Below are 21,736 nucleotides of genomic sequence, written 5' to 3'. Positions count from 1 at the left end.
TCCAACAAGAGGGAGTCTAACCATCTCCCCTTGACATTCGATGGCATTATGGTAGTTGAATCCCCCACTAACAACATCCTGGGGGTTACCATTCACCAGAAGCTAAACTGGAGTAGCCATATAAATACTGGCTACAAGGACGGGTCAGAGGCTCGGAATCTTGCGGCGAGTAACTCACTTCCTGACTCCCCAAAGCCTGTCCACCATCTACAAGGCACAAGTCAGGAGTGTGATGGAATACTCTCCACTTGCCTGGTTGGGTGCAGCTACAACAACACTCAAGAAGCTCGACAGCATCCAGGGCAGAGCAGCCCGTTTGATTGGCATCCCATTTACAAACATTCACTCCCTTTACCACCAATGCACAGTGGCAGCAGTCTGTACCATCTCCAAGATGCAATGCAGCAACACACCAAGGCTCCTTAGATAGCACATTCCAAACCCCTGACATCTACCACCTAGAAGGGCAAGGGCAGCAGATGCATGGGTTCAGCACCACCTGCAAGTTCCCCTCCAAACCGCACACCATCCTGACTTGGAACTATATCACCGTTCCTTCACTGTCGCTGAGTCAAAATCCTGGAACTCCCTTCCGAACAGCACTATTGGTGTCCCTACCCCACCTGGACAGCAGTGTTCAAGAAGGCAGCTCACCAGCACCTTCTCAAGGGCAATTAGGGATGGGCAATAAATGCTGGCCTAGCCAGCGATGCCCACATCCCAGGAAATAATAAAAAAAGGCAGGGAATGTAAAAAGGACTTTCAGTATCCTGTCCTGAGCACAGCCCAAAGCTTTTTCCTATCCAAATAATTACTTTTTCAAATGCAGTGTCTATTATATAGATAAATGAGAGAGCCATTTTGCGCATAGCTGCCACAAACAGCGATAAAATGCATGACCGGTTAGCCTGTTTTTGCTCGTATTGGTTGAGGGAGGAAGTGTTAATCAGGACACCAGGAGAACTCCCTGTTCCTCTTCAAATAGTGCTGTGGGACCTTTTTCTTCACTTGGACAGGCAGACAGGATCTCAGTTTAATGCCTCATCCCTCACAAATATCAAGCCAAACCATTGCTTAGTTCCAGATATCCTTCTTGATCAGAGGCTGAAGGAACGCTGGTAGAGTGTGGGCCTGCCTAGATTTTAGCAATAGCGTTACATTGAGGCCCAGGTAACAGTGGTGCAAGTTGCATCATTTGTTTGGCAATTTGAGGTCTGCACAGAGGGTTGTCAACCCTAAAGGATTGTCCTGGAGTCACCAGGAATTAAAAGATTAATCTCCTGAACACTGCTGCGTGCAACTCCAGGAGAAAGATCTTAACATTTAAAGAATTGTTTATTTTTCATTTTCTTGGAAAACTCTTCTTAGTTATAAAAATATTGGTGATAGGCACAAAAGCTATTTGGCTGGGCAGGGCGGTTGGAGGCAGGAGGTCGTGTGATGAAACCTCCAGGCAACCCTGACTGAAATGACAAAGGTGCCATCCCTTTGGCAGCAGCAATGCAGGACTTTAAATTATTGTGTACAGTAGTGTTTCCCAAACTGGAGGCAATCAATATAAGAGAGTCACTAAGAAATCCAATGCAGAATTCAGAAGAAACCTGTTTTCCCAGAGAGTGGTGAGAATGTGGAACTCGCTACCACAGTAGTTGAAGCAAATAGTGTATGTGTATTTTAAGGAGAAGCTAGATAAGCACATGAGGGAGAAGGAATTAGAGGGTTATGCTGATCGAGTTAGATAAGGAAGGGTGGGACGAGGCTCAAGTGGAGCATAAACGGCGGCATGGACAGGTTGGGCCGAATGCCTGTTTTTATGTTGTATATTCCATGTAATGTATGGAAATTGTCATTCCTGAGGTGTGTCATTATCTATTATTTCTCTCTTATGCAGTACAGATTATTGGCTTGTTTTGTTGGGCCTTTGAATTTATACGCATGCTAACTTGGACATGTTTCAAATATCCAAGCTATGCATATGAACAGGAGTAGGCCATTCAGCCCCTCGAGCCTGTTCCGCCATTCATAGCTGATCTGTACCTCAACCCCATTTACCAGCCTTTGCTCTATATCCTTTAATCCCCTTACCTAACAAAAATCTATCAATATCAACATCCAAAGCCTTTTTGGGGACAGGCTTCCAGAGTTTCATGACCCATTGTGTCAAGAAGTGCTGCATGACATCATTCCTGCACAGTCTAGCTTTAATTTTAAGGTTCTGCTCCTTTGTTCTCGACTTCCCTCACCAAAGGAAATAGTTTTTTCTATCTACCATATCAGCTCATTTAATCGTCTTAAGTACTTCAATTAAATCGCCATTTAATCATCTATACAAAGTGAATACAAGCCAAGTCTGTGTAACCTGTCCTGATAATTTAACCCCTTTAGCCCCAGTATCATTTTGATGAATCTACACTGCACCTCCACCAAGGCCAATATAACCTTACTGAAGTGTGTATCCAGAACTGAATTCCCTACTCTGGATGCAACCTAAGCAGTTTTGCATATAAGCAGCCCTGGTTAAAGGTTAATCTATAAAATAAAATGGTGTTTGACAAAAGAAAGAATCGTGATATCCATCTGCATTTCAGAGCAAAGTGGATAAAGAAAAGGAAAGGAGTGATAAAAAAGATAAAGAAGATAAATCTCCCAGCAAGTCTTTGCGAGTTCGTCGGTTCTCAAAGTCCCCAGCTCACACAGTATCTTCAGACATTTCTCCGAAAGTAATTGGAGTTGGAACGAGGAGCTATGAACAAGACAATTCTACGGAAGACTGTTCCATTCTCAATGGAGTGCAAGGTATTAATTTCCTTTCAAATAGGGCTGCATGAAAGTAGTGCAGTGATTCTGTTTGATAAGTGGGGGAAAAAACTCTCAGTGGTCATCACTGAAATTCTGTGGGCTGATTGGTCAGTGGGTGGCAGCTGGTAGCCTGTGGATAGCTTAGATAGAGCAGAGTAAAAAAAAACAAGGTTCTTTAAAATAAAGCCCTAGGATAGCTACCTGTAATTTATTAGTGATTACTAGCTGGAATAGTGCTGTTTGCACAGAGTGAGGCTGTGAGTTGAGTGTGGGGGATTTCGCTGGCTTGGGCGGGTAGGTGCTCTTTGGTCTCTTTCTTTTCTGCCTTTTCAACCTCAACGGTACAGGGGATAAAGCTGATTGCAAATAGCTAGTAAGTTATTACTCTAGCTAAGTTTCATTGTAAAGCTAAGTAATGGCAGGGCAGCTTGGCCAAGTGGAATGAGCCTCCTATGTTATGTGGAAAGTCATGGATGTACCATGTGACCTTGACAAACATATCTGCAGGAAGTGTCTTAGGCTGCAGAAGCTTGAGCTATGGGTTTCAGAGCTCGAGTGGCGGCCGGAGTCACTGTAGCACATCCGCGAGGCAGAGGACTATGTGGATAGCACGCTTCCGGAGATAGTCAACCCGGTGCCTAAGCAAGCACAGTCAAAGAGAGACTGGATAGCTGCCAGACAGACAAGAAGGTCAGCGCAGGTAGTGCAGGAGTCCCCAGAGGGCATCCCACTTTCTAACCGGTATTCTCTTCTGAGTACTGATGGGAAGGAGAGTTCCTCTGTAGAGTGCAGTGAGAGTCATGACCGGAACATCTTGGGTGACTCAGCTGTGCTGGGAGGGAGGAAAAAGGACAAGAGAGCAATAGTGGTAGGGGATTCTTTGGTTAGAGGAATAGATAGGCGTTTTTGTCGTCACAGACATGATTCCAGGACAGTATGTTGCCTCCCTGGTGCAAGAGTCATGGATATCACCGAGCAGTTATAGAGCATTCTGGGGGGCGAGGGTGCACAGCCAGAGGTCGTGGTATCAACAATATAGCAAGAAAGAGTGATAAGTTCCTGCAGGCTGAGTTTAGGGAGTTGGGAAAGAGATAGACAACAAGGGTAATAATCTCAGGATTACTCCCAAGGCCACGTGCTAGTGAGTTTAGTAATAGGAAATACACCAGATGAATGCGTGGCTGGAGAGATGGTGCAGGAAGGAGGGCTTCAGATTTCTGGGGCATTGGGACCAGTTCTGGGGTAGGTAGGACCTGTATAAACCGGATGGTCTGCACCCGAACAGGACTGGGACAAATATCCTTGCAGGAAGGTTTGCTAGTGCTGTTGGGGATGGTTTAAACTAGTTTGGCAGGGGGATGGGAACCTGAGCGCAGTCTTAGATAGGACAATTTCAGGGCAGGGAACAGGACGTAGAAAATTCGTAAAATTGGCGAGTGACGCTAAAAGACAGAAGAAGAAAAGGTTAAAAAGTATGCAACACGGGAATTTGGCAGTGTTAAAGGGTATTTATTTAAATGCAAGGAGTATAGCGAATAAAGCAGATGAGTTGAGATCACAGATCGACACATGGCAACACGACATCATTGCTATAACAGAAACTTGGCTTAAGGAGAGGCAAGAATGGCAGCTCAACATCCCTGAATTTAGAGTATTCAGGCGTGATAGAGAGGGAGATAAAAAAGAGTGGGGCGGGGGTGGTGTAGCATTATTAGTCAAGAAATCAATAACAACTTTGAGGATGGATGATATGCTAAATGAATCATCAAACGAGGCCATATGGGTGGAGCTCAGAAATAAAAAGGGGGCAGCCACATTACTGGGAGTGTACTATAGACCCCCAAATAGTGAGAGGGAGATAGAGGAAAAAATATGTAGGCAAATTTCTGAGTGCAATAACTTTAGGGCGGTGATGGTTGGGGATTTCAACTACCCCAATATCGACTGGGATGCAAACAGTGTGAAGGGTACAGAGGGGACAAAATTCTTGAACTGCATGCAAGAGAACTTTTTTAGCCAGCACATAACAAGCCCAATGAGAGGGGGCGCAATTCTAGATTTAGTTTTCAGTAATGAAGCTGGGCAAGTGGATGAAGTAACAGTGGGTGACCATTTTGGAGATAGTGACCATAAAACAGTTAGTTTTAGCATAATCATGGAAAAGGACAAAGATAAAACAGGAGCAATGGTTCTAAATTGGGGGAAGGCGAATTTTACGAAACTGAGAGGTGACCTGGCGAAGGTGGACTGGATACAGCTTCTTGAAGGAAATTCAGTGGCAAATCACTGGGAGGCATTCAAAAGCGAGATACGACAGGCACAGTGTAGGCATGTCCTCACAAAGATAAAGGGTGGTACTGCCAAATCTAGAGCTCCCTGGTTATCTAGAGGCTTACAGAGAAAGTTAAAGCAAAAAAAGAAAGCTTATGATGATCACAAATATCTTAATACCGTAGAAAGCCTAGAGGAGTATAGAAAGTGCAGGGGTGATGTAAAAAAGGAAATTAGAAAAGCAAAGAGAGGACATGAAAAACTATTGGCAGGTAAAACAAAGGAAAACCCAAAGATGTTTCATCAGTACATTAAGCGTAAGAGGATAACTAAGGAAAGGGGAGGGCCTATCAGAGATGTACAGGGGAAATTATGTGTGGATGCAGAAGATGTGAGCAGGGTTCTTAATGAGTTTTTTGTCTGTCTTCACAAGGAGAGGGTTGATGCAGACATTCTAGTTTAAGAGGAGAAGTGTGAAATATTAGATAAGATAAGCATAATGAGAGAGGAAGTGCTTGAGGGTCTGACATCCCTGAAAGTGGATAAATTGCCAGGACCAGATGTTTTGCATCCCAGGTTGTTAAAGGAAGCCAGGGAGGAAACAGCGGATGCGCTGAGGATCATCTTCAAATCCTCACTAGATACAGGTGAGGTACCAGAGGGTTGGAGGTCTGCATTGTACCATTATTTGAAAAGGGTGCGAGGGATAAGCCAGGTAAATATAGGCCAGTCAGTCTGACCTCGGTGATGGGTAAATTATTAGAATCTATATAGATTTAGACTTTGGAGTGCATGTCCACAGGTCCCTGAAGGTGGCAGGACAGGTAGCTAGAGTGGTGAAGAAGACAGGATAAACAGTCACATAGAAAGGCATAGATTAATCAGGGAGAGCATGGATTTGTTAAGGGAAGGTCATGTCTTGCTAACTTGATTGAGTTTTTTGAGGAAGTAACACGGAGGATTGATGAGGGTAGTGCAGTGGATGTGGTTTACATGGATTTTAGTAAGGCATTTGATAGGGCAGACTGGTCAGTAACATGAAAGCCCATGGGATACGTGGGAATGTGGCAGGTTGGATCCAAAATTGGCTCAGTGACAGGAAACAAAAAGTAGTAGTCTACGGATGTTTTTGTGAATGGAAAACCCGTTCCAGTGGTGTTCGACAGGTTTCAGTGTTCGGTCCCTTGCTGTTTGTGATATATATTAATGAATTGGACTTAAATGTAGGAGGCATGATTGGGAAACTTGCTGATGACACAAAAATTGGCCGTGTAGTTAACAGTGAGGAGAAGAGTCGTGGAGCCCAGAATGATATCAATGGTTTGGTTGAGTGGGCGGAAAAGTGCCAAATGGAATTCAATCCAGAGAAGTGTGTTCTGATGCATTTGGGGAGGGCAAATAAAGCGAGGGAATATACAATAAACAGGAGGATATTGAGAGGGGTAGAAGAAGTGAGAGACCTTGGAGTGCATGTCCACAGGTCCCTGAAGGTGGCAGGACAGGTAGCTAGAGTGGTGAAGAAGGCATATGGATTGCTTTCCTTTATTGGCCGACATATAGAATATACCCCCAGGTCTCTTTGTTCCTGCATCTCCTTTAAATTGTACCCTGTAATTTATATTGCCGCTCCTCATTCTTCCTACCAAAATGTATCACGTCGCACTTCTTTGCGTTAAATTTCATCTGCCACGTGTTTGCCCATTCCACCAGCCTATGTCCTTTTGAAGTCTAACACTATCCTCCTCACTATTCACTACACTTCAAAGTTTTATGTCATCTGCAACTTTTGTAATTGTGCCCTACACACATAATTTTCATTTACATAACGCCATTAACATCCTCAGGATGTCCCAAAGGGCTTTACAGCCATTGAAGTACTTTTTGAAGGGTAATCCCTGTTGCAATGTAGGAAATATGGCAGCCAATTTGCATACAGCAAAATCCCACAAACAGCAATGAGATAAATGACCAGATAATCTGTGATTTTCCAGTGTTGTTGATTGAGGGATAAATGTTGGCCAAGTCACCACGGAGAACACCCCTGCTCTTCTTTGTAATAGTGCCATGCGATTTTTTACATCCACCGAGAGGACAGGTGGGGCTTTGATTTAATTTCTCATCTAAAACACGGCGCCTCTGATAATGTAGTGCTCCCTCAGTACTGCACGGGGAGTGTTAGCGTAGATTATGGGCTCAAGTCTCTGGACTGGGATTTGAACCCACGACCTACTGCCATTGAGGCAAGTTGCTACCCACTGAACCACAGCTGACACTGATAAGATGACACATGAAAGGGGCCCAAAGGAGAAATGTTGGCACCAAAGACGAGGGGAAAATGGGGTCATCTAACTGAAAGGGTGAGAAGTCGAAGGGCAAACAATCTTCCCTCAATATCGAAAACAGCAGCAGCTCAGATGAGGATGGTGTCAATTTGGGTCAATTTATTTTCGAGTGTGGCCTTTTGGTTGGGGGTGTGTGATGTTATTAATTTATTTAGTCCATGTTTATCCAGCTTTTCGATCAGAGGTTTTATGAAAATTGTGGCATTCGATAACTTTGATTGGATTGAAGGTCTATCAGGCTAATGATTATTGGAATGGTGCTGCGCCTCGTGTCTTTTAAGTGATGTTTATTTGTTTGTGTTTTCTGTCAACAGGTTCAGGAAGTTCTGAGGAAAGCGATGATGATGATGGCACCCAATGTGAGGCTGCCTGGAGAAAAGGCCCACAAGCGGACACAGCTACACAGGACCGTTTGCCAGCCTTTCAGGACCAGAGGAACCTTCCCACTGCTGGGCTGCCTGGCATGCCTTCAGCTGGCACCAAGTTGGGAAGCATCTCAGACTCCCTGGAATGGATAAGAAGAGGGAAACGTTCCGAAGATGAGGAGGAGGAGTCCACGAGATCGAAACCCATGGGCCATAAAGAACCAGCAGAGAGGCGGACAAAATCGCACCTGAAGCGGTCCCGAAGGAAAAAGGTCAGTGCCGAAGACTGGGTGCAAAAAGAGTCGCCGAACCGCAAGGGGGAGAGGTCGAAGGGCAAAGAATCTCCCCTCAACACCACAAGCAGCAGTAGCAGCAGCTCAGATGAGGATTGTGAAAGAATTGAAGTGAAAAACTCCCCCTCCAGAAAACATAATGGACTGCAGGAAAAGAGAAAACCTCTGCACACAACCGCTTTATATTCTAGTTTCTCAGAAGTGCCTGAGAAAAGGATCAAACTTTTAAATAATTCTGAATTAAGGGTTCAGAATGCAAAAATGAAGGACCGAAAAGACGTGTGGTCAAGCATACAGATTCAGTGGCCGAAGAAAGTTCTGAAGGAGCTGTTCTCCGATTCTGATACCGAGACCACATCGTCGCCACCTGTGGCCCAGGAAGAGGCGAAGCCTGAGGCACCAGCTGAGACTGCCAAAGAGGAGGAGAGGTTGCCCCCCATGGAAGTGGAAACTGCACCATCGGTTATCTCCCCTGTCAGGCCCAATGAGGAGAAACCAACTGAAAAACTGGACAAGAAGGGAGAGATGCCCAGCAGTGGCAGCAACTCTGTGCTCAACACTCCACCCACCACCCCCGAGTCTCCCGTCTCGGTCACAGTGACAGAGGCCACCAGGCCGCAGCCAAGCGCTGTGCTCCCTCAAACCTTGGCTCCAAGCCAGGAGGAAGTGCAGAGTGTTAAGAGTGAGACTGACAGCACTAATGAGGTGGATAGTGTGACTGGGGAGCTGCAAGAGGGGCAGTCAGAGGGCAATGTCTCCCCAACGGGGTTTGATGCCAGCATTAGCTCCAGCAGCAGCAATCAACCTGAGCCAGAGCATAAGGAAAAAGGTAAAGAATCATGCAGAGACACAGGTGTTCATTCATCAAACTCAGATTGTTGCAAAGAAATTGGTTGAAATTTTTAGGATCCCACTTCATGTGTGTACTCATACGCGAGTGTACATGCATTCAAGTGTGCCTGAGTGTGAGGTGGGCACACATATCCCAAAGTTTGCATTTATCACAGCTCTGCTGTTTAAAATTCCTTCGTAAATTGCTGACTTTTGATGTTCTGAGGGGGAATCTTGTTGAGGCAGAGAAATTGGTTGTACAAAGTTTGTGAGAATGATGTTCAGATTTAATCATTATACACTTGTATTCTGATTGGTAAGATAACTAAAATGGAGTAATAGATAATGGGATGACAGGGTAGCTGAAGATAAGAAGCCTAATGCCAGTAATGTCCACCAACAATTTAAGGGTCTGCTTATTCTACATGTTTGCCGTCCAGCACATTTATTTCCGCACTGATGTCAAACGTGTGCAGTGTAAGTGGATGTTGGAATCTGATGTGCATCTAAATTGGAGCGAGATGTGACTCACTTCTTCAGAAGTCTCACTCCACTTTACGCCAATGTCAGTGCAGATTCAGGCAGCCTTTACAGTGTAACTAGTGCCAGTGAGACGCTTAGCATCCTGCAGTAGTGCTGTAAATGCAGCTTAAAACCATAGGATGTAGCAAACTAACTCAACAAGGAGAGTATGAAAGAAAATGTTGATATGAATGTTTTATATCAGGGCTATTTTTTTTTTAAAAAGGTAATGTCAAGACGTTATCAAGGTTTAGTGTGAAAGAGCTAGCGATCCGTTTAATAACTCGAGCTGCTTTAGATAGAATTACTTTAATCTGCTTTAAGGGTGTATCCACTGTGGTGCTTTTACAGCAGTGGGGTTTTTGAAAGCATTAGGCTTCTCTCTTAAAAGCCAGCATCGAATTCAAATTTACACTAACTTTTTTCACTTGTGGACAATCTACATATTTAACTGAATTGTAGTGCCGTTTTAAAAAGGCTATGTTTGCTGACAACGCAACCACTAGGTATTGCAGTACTTGCACATGCGCAAGTGCAGCCTCATGCACTGAAACTTCACTGTCTGCGACATCTTTGGTGGCTGCCAGTAATAAAGATGACGCTGCTCAATTTATCACAAAAAGCAAACACAGCCTTAAACCCAAATGGCCGCAGTGGCTGCGATTGCCATCTCCATCCCACTCCCAACAGTACCCCGCTTCCTCCTGCCATCGCACTTCTCTTTGCCACTGTTTCCCGTGCCCATCTGCTCACTGCTTGCTCCACCCCTCGCCACTTCTCCTCCTCGGCCACTCTCTCCCTGCCCCACCCACAACCTGTGGGCCACTTGCTCCCTGCCTCACCGCTTCATCCCCTCTGCTCTGCCTCTGCCCCCCCGCTCTCTCCCGCCCATCCCACAGTCTCCTTCCCCTCCCCTGCCTGTCTTGTCACTCTCTCTCTTCCCCTGCTTCCCCTGTGCAGGGAAGAAAAGCGGCGATTGCAGGAGGGAGCAGGGACCAGAAGTGGAAGGGAGCGGGGAAGCAGAGCAGAGGGGAGGAAGTGGTAAGGAGGGGAGTGAGTGGCCCAGCAGTAGGTGGGAGGTAAAATGGGGAGCAGAGTGGCTGAGGGGGGAGAAGCAAATGGCCGACAAGCAGGGGTGTGTGAAGCAGAGAGCGAGTGGCCGAGGAGGGACGAGTGGCGAGCAGACATTGCAGTACGCGATGATATTTTGGCGCGCATGCACAAATTTGTCCTGGCAGTACTGACGTAGGCTGTGTATGCACAGCACCATACTGACAGCAAGGGTCCATTCTGCGCATGTGTGAAGCTGGGAGCACTTTGACGTCAGCGCTGGGCTGCATTGTCAGGAGTCACTTTGTTTTAAAAATTAATTTTTGAGATGTAGGCGTTGCTGACTCGACCAGTATTTATTACCCATCACTAATTGTCCTTGAGAAGATGGTGGTGAGTTGCCGTCTTGAACCGCTGCAGTCAATCTGGTGTAGGTGCACTCACAGTGCTGTTAGGGAGGGAGTTCCAGGATTTCAATCCAGCGATGATGAAGGAACAGCAATATAGTTCCAAGTTGGGATGGTGGGTGTGACTTGGAGAGGAACTTGGTGTTGGTGTTCCCATGTGCTCGATGCCCTTGTTCTTCTGAGTGGTGGACGTTGCAGATTTGAGAGGTGCTACTGAAGAAGCCTTAACGAGTTGCTGCATTGCTTGCTAATACACTAATGTTTTTGGAGATCAAACACATTTGAGTAACATTATTGAGGTTGAATTGTTATCATTTGGTGCAGGTGGTGGTTGAGCAGCTTGTGGATATAATGATGTTTGGGTGGGGTGTGAGATGTGGGTGTCTGTCTTACTCTGCTATCAGGGCCCAGCGTCCTTGGGGGAAAGATGAGCATCATAGAATGATACAGCACAGAAAGAGGCCATTCGGCCTGTCGTGTCTGTGCCTAACATGGCAGGCTGGTGATGGGACACACTGTTCTGTGTTTCTCCAACTTGAAATGAAGTCTGACCATCAGCTGCTGACATATGCTCACATGGTTCTAGTGACAGGAGTCTAGTTACATGGAGGGATGAGATGGTGATCTCATTGATAATAACAGTAGTTGCACACACTGGAGCAAGGGTTAGTGTTGATATATAAAAATTTAAAGAAAATAATTTGTTTTAATCCCCACGTGAATTATAAATATTGTTTCCAATGATATGGGAATAACTGTAAGGAAAATATTTCATTTTTATATAAAAGGCACTTCAGATTTCTGTTTGTGTTGCAGGTTAGGAGGTCAAATATGAAAAACGTACTTTTCGTAAGTGGTGTATTTGAAATAGTGTCAGTGCTGGCCCCTCGCTAGAATGAAAGAACTTTCATTTACATAGTACTTCATCATTTCCTCAAGGGCGTCAACAGCGCCTCATAACCAACAGGGCCCCTTTTGAAATACAGTCACTGTTGTGTAAACAAATACAGCATATCTGGGGCTGAACAGATGTCAAACATTAATCCACATTTGGTAAGGTTTGTCGGGGGAGGGAGATTGACTCAGGACACCAGGAAAAGATTCAGCTGTTCACAGTGCCAGGTGATCTTTATACCTGGTTGCTAAAGAATTACTGAACTGGAGGAGGGTGAGGAAGGAAAGTTCCTGTTATGCAGCAGAACTTTACTGGCATCAGTACTGCACCAGGGGTTGAGATACCATACTGTACAACACAGCCAGAATTACAGGCTCTCATTCGCTGTAGAATCTGGAATCCTAATTGGCTACTTTTAAGGTTCAGTAGGGTCGATCTTGACTTTATGTGCCCGTGTGAAACAGTTGATAAAGAGTCCACAGCAAGTTTTACACCTCTGCTCATCTTTTTTATTTCCATTGACTTCAATGGGGAGAGATATAAAACGGGCTATCAACTTGCAATTGCCAATGGCACACTACCACACACAGATTGACCCCCAGTGAGTGAGCATTGCTTTGGGAATCTTGGCATGCATGAATGAAACTAGACATCTGAGCTTATGCAGAAAGCTCCCAGGTTCAGTTCCCAGTCTTTACAGAGTTTGTTGATCTCAGCCAGAGTGGCTGTAAGGGCATAATAATTGGTATCAGTCCCCCACTCCTCCCACCCTGGGTTAGAGACCAGGAAAACTGATCGACATTCTCGCTGTCATACTGTCTCTGCTGGAAGTTGATTGTAGTGCATGTTAGATGGGCCCAGAATTGGCTTTGGCTCAGATTGCTCCCTGTTATCCTGCCAGGAAAGGAAAAATGACTTGCATTTATTTAGCTCCTTTCTCGATCTCCGGACATCCCAAATTGCTTTACAGCCAATTAAGTACTTTTGAAGTGTGGTCATAGAATTATAGAATGGTTACAGCACAGAATGAGGTCATTCAATCCATCGTGTCCATGTGAGCTCTCTGCAAGAGCAACTCACCTCGTCTTACTCCCTGGACTTTTCCCCATGGCCCTACACATTTTTTCTCTTCAGGTAATTGTCCAATTCTCTTTTGGAGGTCTCGATTGAATCTGCCTCCATCACACTCACAGGCACTCACATAGAGAAGTTTTTCCTCGTGTCGCTGTTGCTTCTTTTGCCAGTCACCTTAAATCAGTGTCCTTTGGTTCTGGATCCTTCAGCCAATGGGAACAGTTTCTCCCTATCTACTCTTTCAAGACCCCTCATGATTTTGAACACCTCCATCAAATCTCGTCCTAATCTTCTCTTCTCCAAGGAGAACAACCCCAGCTTCTCCAACCTATCCACATAACTGATGTTCCTCATCCTTGGAACCATTCTTGTAAATCTTTTTTGCACCTTCTCTAATGCCTTAACATCCTTCAGAAAGTGTGGTGCCCAGAACTGGACGCAATACTCCAATTGAGGCTGAACAGTGTTTATTACAGGTTTATCATAACTTCCTGGTTCTTATACTCATTTCCTCTATTTATAAATCCCGGGATCCCATATGCTTTATTAACCACTTTCTCACCCAACCCTTCCGCCTTCAATGATTTGTGCACATGTACCCCCAGATCCCTCTGCTCCTGCACCCACTTTAGAATTGTACCCTTTAATTTATATTGCCTCTTCTCGTTCTTCCTACCAAAATGAATCACTTCACACTTTTATTCTGCATTAAGTTTCATCTACCACTTGTCTGCCTATTCTACCAGCTTCTCTTTGTCCTCTTGAAGTCTATTACTGTCCTCTTCATAGTTCACAATACTTGCACTGTTTGTATCATCTGCAGATTTTCAAATGGTGCCCTGTACACCAAAGTCTATGTCATTAATATATGTCAAGAAAAGCAGGGGTCCCAATACTGACCCCCTGGGGATCCCCACTATATACCTTCTGGTCACTGTTGTTTTTCCTACCTTCCAACAGCCAGTTTGTGCACAGCAAACTCCCACTGACAGCATTGAGATAAATGACCAGATAATCTATTTTAGTGATGTTGGTTCAGGGATAAATAATGGCCAGGACACTGGGGAGAACACCCCTGCTCTTTGAATATGCTTTTACATCCACCTAAGAGGGCAGATATGGCCTTGCTTTAATGCCTCATCGGAAAGATGACACCTCTGATAGTGCAGCACTCCCTCAGTACCAGCCTGGATTTGTGTGTTCAAGTTTCTGAATGGGGTTTGAACCCACAACCTTCTGACTCGGCGTAGGTACTTACAATCAAATCAATGATAGTTACTTGAGAGGGATAATGGGGCACTACACACCAGCAAGGAGGGGAGGGGAGAAATTTAGTCCATGGTGGGGGTAGTCTATTTGAAAGTGTATGAAGATCGAAGTATCTGGACCTGTAGTCACAACAGAGTTACTGAACTAAAAATGTGGACAAAACTTACACAGACGGGTTTTGTCACACATTGCCTATCTCTGTTAAATACGGTCAGGGGTATAATGAGCCGAGCAGGTGGCACTGGTTCAGTACTAGTGTAATCCAATTCAACCAAACTTCTTAATAGCTGACCTCTGAAAAGGCTGGTCCTGGTCAGATACAACCAGCATCCTGACCTCCTATTTTGTTTCCTGTGTACGTGAATAACAAACTAATTGAGATGTTTAACATGATTAAAGGATATGACAGAGTAGATTGGGGAAATCCAGAACATGTGGGTATAACCTTAAAATTGGAGCCAAGCTGTTCAGGGATGATGTCAGGAAGTACCTCTTCACACAAAAGGTCATGGAAATCTGGAACATTCTGGAACAAATATATTAAAAGGGTTACGGAAACAGGTGGTTAGATGGAGTTGCGATACACATCAGTCATGAGCTAATTGAATGGCAGAACAGGTTTGAGGGGCTGAATGGCCTCCTGTTCTAGTATTACTGGTAGAATATCATGTTCTTTAGTTGTTTCACTTAGTAAATCTATATAACTGACTAAGAATGGTAATCAAGGTCGTCGTCTTTGTCTCAATATTTGCTCAGTAATGCTGCTTGCTGTGAAGCACCTTTTAAATGCAGATTCTTGTCTGTCAGTTCTGGACAGCATTCAGGCTTGGGCTGATGAGTGGCATGTAACATTCGCGCCACGCATGTGCCAGGCAATGACCGTCTCAAACAAGAGAGAATCTAACTATCTATCTCCCCTTGACCTTCAACAGCATTACCATCACTGAATTTTTTTTTATTTATTCATGGGATGTGGGCGTCGCTGGCTAGGCCATCATTTATTGCCCATCCCTAATTGCCCTTGAGAAGGAGGTGGTGAGCTGCCTCTTGAACCGCTGCAGTCCTTGGGGTGCAGGTACACCCACAGTGCTGTTAGGAAGAGAGTTCCAGGATTTTGACCCAGTGACAGTGAAGGAACGGCGATATAGTTCCAAGTCAGGATGGTGTGTGGCTTGGAGAGGAACTTGCAGGTGGTGGTGTTCCCATGGATTGTAGAGGTCGCGGGTTTGGAAGGTATTGTCGAAGGAGTCTTGGTGAGTTGCAGTGCATCTTGTAGATGGTACACACTGCTGCCATTGCACGTCCATGATGAAGGGAGTGAATGTTGAAGGTGGTGGATGGGGTCCCAATCAAACAGGCTGCTTTGTCCTGAATGGTGTCAAGCTTCCTCAGTGTTGGAGCCACACCCATCCAGGCAAGTGGAGAGTATTCCATCACACTCCTGACTTGTGTCTTGTAGACGGTGGACAGGCTTTGGGGAGACAGGAGGTGAGTTACTCGCTATAGGATTCCGAGCCTCTGACCTGCTGTTGTAGTAGTTCAGTTTCTGGTCAATGGTAACTCCCAGGGTGTTGATAGTGAGGGATCCAGCGATTGTAGTGCCATTGAACATTAAGGGGGGATGGTTAGATTCTCTCTTGTTTGAGATAGTCATTGCATGGCTCTTGTGTGGCGTGAATGTTACTTGCCACTTATCAGCCCAAGCCTGGATATTGTCCAGGTCTTGCTGCATGTGGACACGGACAGCTTCAGTATCTGAGGAGTCACGAATGGTGCTGAATATTGTGCAATCATCAGCAACTTCCCCACTTCTGACCGTATGGTGGAGGAAAGGTCATTGATGAAGCAGCTGAAGATGGTTGGGCCTAGGATACTACCCTGAGGAACTCCTGCAGCAATGTCCTGGAGCTGAGATGATTGACCTCCAACAACCACAACCATTTTCCTTTGTGCTAGGTATGACTCCAGTCAGTGAAGAGTTTTCCCCCTGATTCCCATTGACTCCAGTTTTACTTGGGCTCCTTGATGCCACACTCGGTCAAATGCTGTCTTAATGTCAAGGGCAGTTACTCTCAGCTCACCTCTGGAGTTCAGCCCTTTTGTCCATGTTTGCACCAAGGCTGTAATAAGGTCAGGAGCTGAGTGGCCCTGGCGGAACCCAAACTGAGCGTCACTGAGCAGGTTGTTGCTGAGCAAGAGCTTCTTGATAGCACTGTCGATGACACCTTCCATCACTTTACTGATGATCGAGAAAAGACTGATAGGGTAGTAATTGGCCGGGTTGGATTTGCCTTGCTTTTTGTATACAGGACTTACTGGGCAATTTTCCACATTGCTGGGTAGATGTCAGTGTTGTAGCTGTACTGGAACAGTTTGGCCAGGGGAACGGCTAGTTCTGGAGCACAGGTCTTCAGTACTATTGCTGGAATATTGTCTGGCCCATAGCCTTTGCAGTATCCAGTGTGGTCAGCCATTTCTTGATTTCATTTGAAATGAATCGGATTGGTTGAAGTCTGGCATCTGTGATGCTGGAAACCTTAGGAGGAGGCTGAGATGGATCATCCACTCAGAAATTCTGGCTGAAGATGGATGCAAATGTCTTTTGCACTGATGTGCTGGGCTCCCCCATCATTGAGGATGGGGTTATTTGTGGAGCCTCCTCCTCCTGTTAGTTATAACTGTCCACCACCATTCACAACTGGATGTGGCAGGACTGCAGACCTTTGATCTGATCCGTTGGTTGTGGGATCGCTTAGCCTGTCTATTGCATGCTGCTTCTGCTGTTCAGCATGCATGTAGTCCTGTGTTGTAGCTTCACCAGGCTGACAACTCATTAATAGGTTTGCCTGGTGCTGCTCCTGGCATGCCCTCCTGCACTCTTCATTGAACCAGGGTTGGTCCCCTGGATTGATGGTAATGGTAGAGTGGGGGATATGCCAGGCCATGAGGTTACAGATTGTGGTTGAATACAATTCTTCTACTGCTGATGGCCCACAGTGCCTCATGGATGCCCAGTTTTGAGTTGCTAGATCTGTTTGAAACCTATCCCATTTAGCACAGTGGCAGTGCCACACAACACAATGCTGGATACCTCAATGAGACGACGGGACTTCATCTCCACAAGGACTGTGCGGTGGTCACTCCTGCCAATACTGTTATGGATAGATGCATCTGTGACAGGTAGATTGGTGACAGAGGTCAAGTATATTTTTCCCCTCTTGTTAGTTCCCTCACCACCTGCCACAGACCAAGTCTAGCAGCTGTGTCATAGAGATACAGCACTGAAACTGGCCCTTCAGCCCACCGAGTCCACGCCGACCGTCAACCACCCATTTATACTAATCCTACATTAGTCCCATTTTCCCTCTCACGTCCTCACCTTCCCTCAATTCTCTTACCACCTACCTACACTAGGGGCAATTTTTTAACAATAGCCGATTTACCTATCAACCCGCAAGTCTTTGGCTGTGGGAGGAAACCAGAGCACCCGGAGGAAACCCGCGCAGTCACAGGGAGAACTTGCAAACTCCGCACAGGCAGTACCCAGAACCAAACCCGGGTCTCTGGAGTTGTGAGGTTGCAGTGCTAACCACTGCGCCATTTAGGATTCTGCCAGCTTGGTCAGTAGTGGTGCTACTGAGCCACTCTTGGTGATGGATATTGAAGTGCCCCACCCAGAGTCCATTATCCCTCAACAAAAGCCCCACCATCAACATCCTGGTGGTTACCATTGACCAGAAACTTCACTGGAGCAGTGATATAAATACTGTGGCTACGACAGCAGGTCAGAGACTTTGAACCTCCTGACTCCCCAATGCTTGTCCACCATCTACAAGGCACAAGTGAGGAGTGTGATAGAATATTCTGCACTCACCTGGATGAGTGCAGCTCCAACAACACTCAAGAAACCTGACACCATTTAGGACAAAGCAGCTTGCTTGATCTGCACCCCATCCACCACCTTAAACATTCACTCCTTCCACCATTGGTGCACAGTGACAGCAGTGTGTACCGTCTACAATATGCACTGCATCAAGTCGCTAAGGCTCCTTTGACAACACCTTCCAAACCCATGACCTCTACCGCCTAGAAGGACAAGGGCAGCAGACGCCACCACCACCTGCAAGTTCCCTTCCCAGTCACATACCATCCTGACTTGGAACTATATCCCCGATACTTCACTGTCGCTGGGTCAAAATCCTGGAGCTCCCTTCCTAACAGCACTGCGGGTGTACCTATACCCCAAGGACTGCAGCGGTTCAAGAAGGTGGCTCACCACCACCTTCTCAAGGGCAATTAGGGATGGGCAATAGATTCTGGCCTGGCCAGCGTACTGACATCCCATGAACGAATAAAAAAAAGTGCAAGGGCGTTTAGGTGACTGATAATTTGCTGCAAGTTTGAATTAGAGTAAAATCAGTCACTGCTAATAACTGTAGAGTGTTAATGTTTCTAATAATGTGAGCACTGTAAATTTAATAAACACACGTGCAAAGAAATAAGACAGGAAAAGTTTAAATTAGAGACAGAATGTGTTTCAGGTACAGATTTCTTCTTAAATGATTGTGCACCTTGTTTTCTCGGCATCTTAGTAAGTAAATGCCATCAGGTGGTGTTTGGTGGTACTGACACAAAGACCAGAAAAATCTCAAGTTTTTGCGTTTATACAGTACCTTATCACATCCTCAGGACGTTCTCAATCACTTCAGTCAGTGAAATAGCCTTGAAGTATAGTCACCATTGTAATGAGGTAACAACCAATTTGCACTCCCACAGATAGCAATGAAATGAATGACCAGTCATTCTGTTTTAACAGTTTTTGTTGAGGGATACATATAGGCCCGGACACGGGGAGAACTCACCCACTTTTCTTCAAAATAGCGCAGTGGGATCTTTTACGTCCACCTGAGCGGGCAGGCAATTCTCGGTTTAATGTCTGATCCAAAAGACGGCACCACCGACAGTGCAGCACTGCAACAGTTTTCCTGTCTTATTTCTTCCCACATGTGTGTTTATTAAATTTACAGTGCTCACATTATTAGAAACATTAACACTCTACAGTTATTAGCAGTGACTGATTGTACTCTAATTCAAACTTGTAGCAAATTTTATCAGTCACCTAAACACCCCTGTACTTCATTTTTATTTGTTCTTTGGATGTGAGCGGCACTGGCCATTTTATTGCCCATCCCCAATTGCCCTTGAGAAGGTGGTGACTTCTTGAACCACTGTAGTCCTTGGGGTCTAAGGATGGTGTCGAGCTTCTTCAGTGTCAGCCGGCATTATGTGCCTCAGTCTCTGGGGTGGAGCTTGAACCCACAACCATCTAAGCCAAGGCTGCCACATCTTCGCTGTATTTCTGCAAGCTTTGTAATTTCCCTAGCCATGTTATATGTCACTGTCATTCTGGCATCGCACCTCATTTTGTTTTCTAGCAGTGGCAGTTCTGGCTCAAACCAGGAAAATTATTCAACTCAATGTGTGTTAGTAAACTTAGTGGTTCTTCGTGCAAACTGTTAATCTAATAACAGCTAGTCTTGGCATGTTTTTGCAAGCTATTAGATGTACTTTCCCTCTGCTCCTATGTTGCAAACTCCATACTGATTCCTTTTCTGAGTGCAGATTAGAAAGAAGGATAAAGTACTTTCCCAAGTTGTTTCCCTGAGCAAATCTCACTGCAGTATTCCTGGTGCCTTGCAGTGGACAAGCTTTGTCAGATTCTGAAGTGGCACTTAAAATCCTTGGAGAATAATGTTGCAAGGAAATTCCTAATCTCTCTATACCAGTTTCAGCTGTGTCTCAAAAATAGCACTCTCGCCTCTAAATCAGAAGGCTTTAGGTTCAAACCCCATTATGCATTTAAGCACATCACCCAGGCTGACACTCACCATGCTGGGGGAATGATGCACTGTCAAAGGTACTGCCTTTCGGATAAGACATTGAATCTGCCATCTTGGTACTGCAGTGGTATTTCAAAGAACAGCAGGAGAATTCTGGCCAATATTTATCCCCCAATCAACACCTGAAAAAATTATCTGGTCATTATCTCATGGTTGCTTGTGAGATTTTGTTGTGCACAAATTGGCTGCCACGTTTCCTACATTACAACAGTGATTGCACTTCAAAACAAAGATATTTCTTTGGCTTTGAAGTGCTTTGAGACACCCTGAGATTGTGAAAGGCACTATATAAAGGCAAGTGCTTAGATTTTATTTCTGTAGTACAAGAGATCAGTACAGCTGACAATAGAAGCACAAGTACTCTGGGCAGACAAGAAACTGAGAGTAGGGCATGTTAATGTGTCCCCATAAGGTACTGATATGCTGCACTCAAAATCGTTTGATAGCTTTGTGCTTGAAAGCTTAGGATGTCCTCCAGCTCACTCAACTTCAGCGAGCGTTGGGGGCCGTCGGAGCCCATAGTTACTGCGTTTGATAGCGATGTCCTAGATTTTGTTGGTTGACCCAAGGTCAGTTCTGTAGCAAGCTACCTTTAACCATGTACTCAAACCATTGGGTGTTCACTGACTCACTCACTCATTGGTGTCTGACCCTCGATCACACAGGAAATATTGACGGACGCTGGGCCTGGAATCCCAGCTTTTCCCATCCTTCCCCACTGCAGCCTCACAGTTGTGAGCAGCAGTTACTGGTGTGGGCCCCATTGGAACGAGTACTGTGGTTTAATCTTGATAACTGCAGAATCTGAAACTTCAAGATACGTTTCACAGTGAATGAAGGAAAAAAAACAAGTAAGACTTGCATTAATATATATAGCACCTTTCATAACTTCAGGATGTCCCAAAGTGTTTCACAGCCAATGAAGTACAGTCATATGCCAGTACTAAGGGAATGCTGCACTGTCAGAGATGCTGTATTTGGGATGTGATGTTAAACCGAGGCCTCATCTGGCCTTTCTGGTTCCGTGGCATTATTGAAAGAAGAGCAGGGGAGTTTTCCCTGGTGACCTGGCCAATAATTATCCCTCAATCAATGTCATTAAAAACAGATGATCTGATCATTCATCTCATTTGCAGTGTGTGGGATCTTACTGTGTGCAAATTGGCTGCTGTGTTCTCTATATTATAACAGTGACTACATTTCAAAAGTAATCTATCGTTTGCGAGGCAGTTTGGGATATCCTGAGGATATGATAAGTTGCTATAGAAATGCAAATTCTTTCTCACTGCCGAGCTAGGATCAAAACAGTAAACCTCTGAAAAGATTGCCTGGTTTTGGGAAAGAGTGGACAGAACTGAAGGTTTGCAATTTTAAAATGAAAATATAAATGCACTCCATGCAACTGAATTTACCTGCCTTGGCCAAACGTGGATGGGTGAAATGGAGAGCTTCTCCGCCTTGCCAGATTCTCCATGCTTCTCTCCCTTTTTGCTATTCTGCTGTAACCATTTACACCTCCTCTGGATTCATCTTTTGCTTCTTTACTTGTCCCATTACCACCCTTTTTTCCCTTTTACCATCATCCCTTTATTCATTTAATCTCTCCTGCCCTCCACCCTATCACAAACCTTCCCTTTTGTTCTTTCCATCACTACTGCTTTTCCCTTCCACTGCACTTGCTCAAGGGCGGCACAGTGGTTAGCACCGCAGCCTCACAG

General features: G+C 45.2%; 1 protein-coding gene across 4 annotated transcripts in view; it reads left to right on the top strand.

Annotated features, from left to right (window-relative positions):
* The window catches only part of arid4b (AT-rich interaction domain 4B), a 201,097-nt gene that overhangs the window by 161,430 nt on the left and 17,931 nt on the right, over window positions 1–21,736 (top strand). For all 4 annotated transcript variants that reach the window (XM_068020532.1, XM_068020511.1, XM_068020502.1 and 1 more), the window contains 2 exons: window positions 2,589–2,796; window positions 7,727–8,899. In XM_068020532.1, coding sequence (XP_067876633.1) covers window positions 2,589–2,796; window positions 7,727–8,899 — 1,381 coding nt within the window. The remainder of the gene's footprint in view (window positions 1–2,588; window positions 2,797–7,726; window positions 8,900–21,736) is intronic.

The sequence above is a fragment of the Heterodontus francisci genome, chromosome 3, assembly GCF_036365525.1.
Source record: "Heterodontus francisci isolate sHetFra1 chromosome 3, sHetFra1.hap1, whole genome shotgun sequence".
Lineage (NCBI taxonomy): Eukaryota > Metazoa > Chordata > Chondrichthyes > Heterodontiformes > Heterodontidae > Heterodontus > Heterodontus francisci.
Note: the sequence above shows the minus strand (reverse complement) of the source record. Positions and strands in the feature narration are given on the sequence as shown.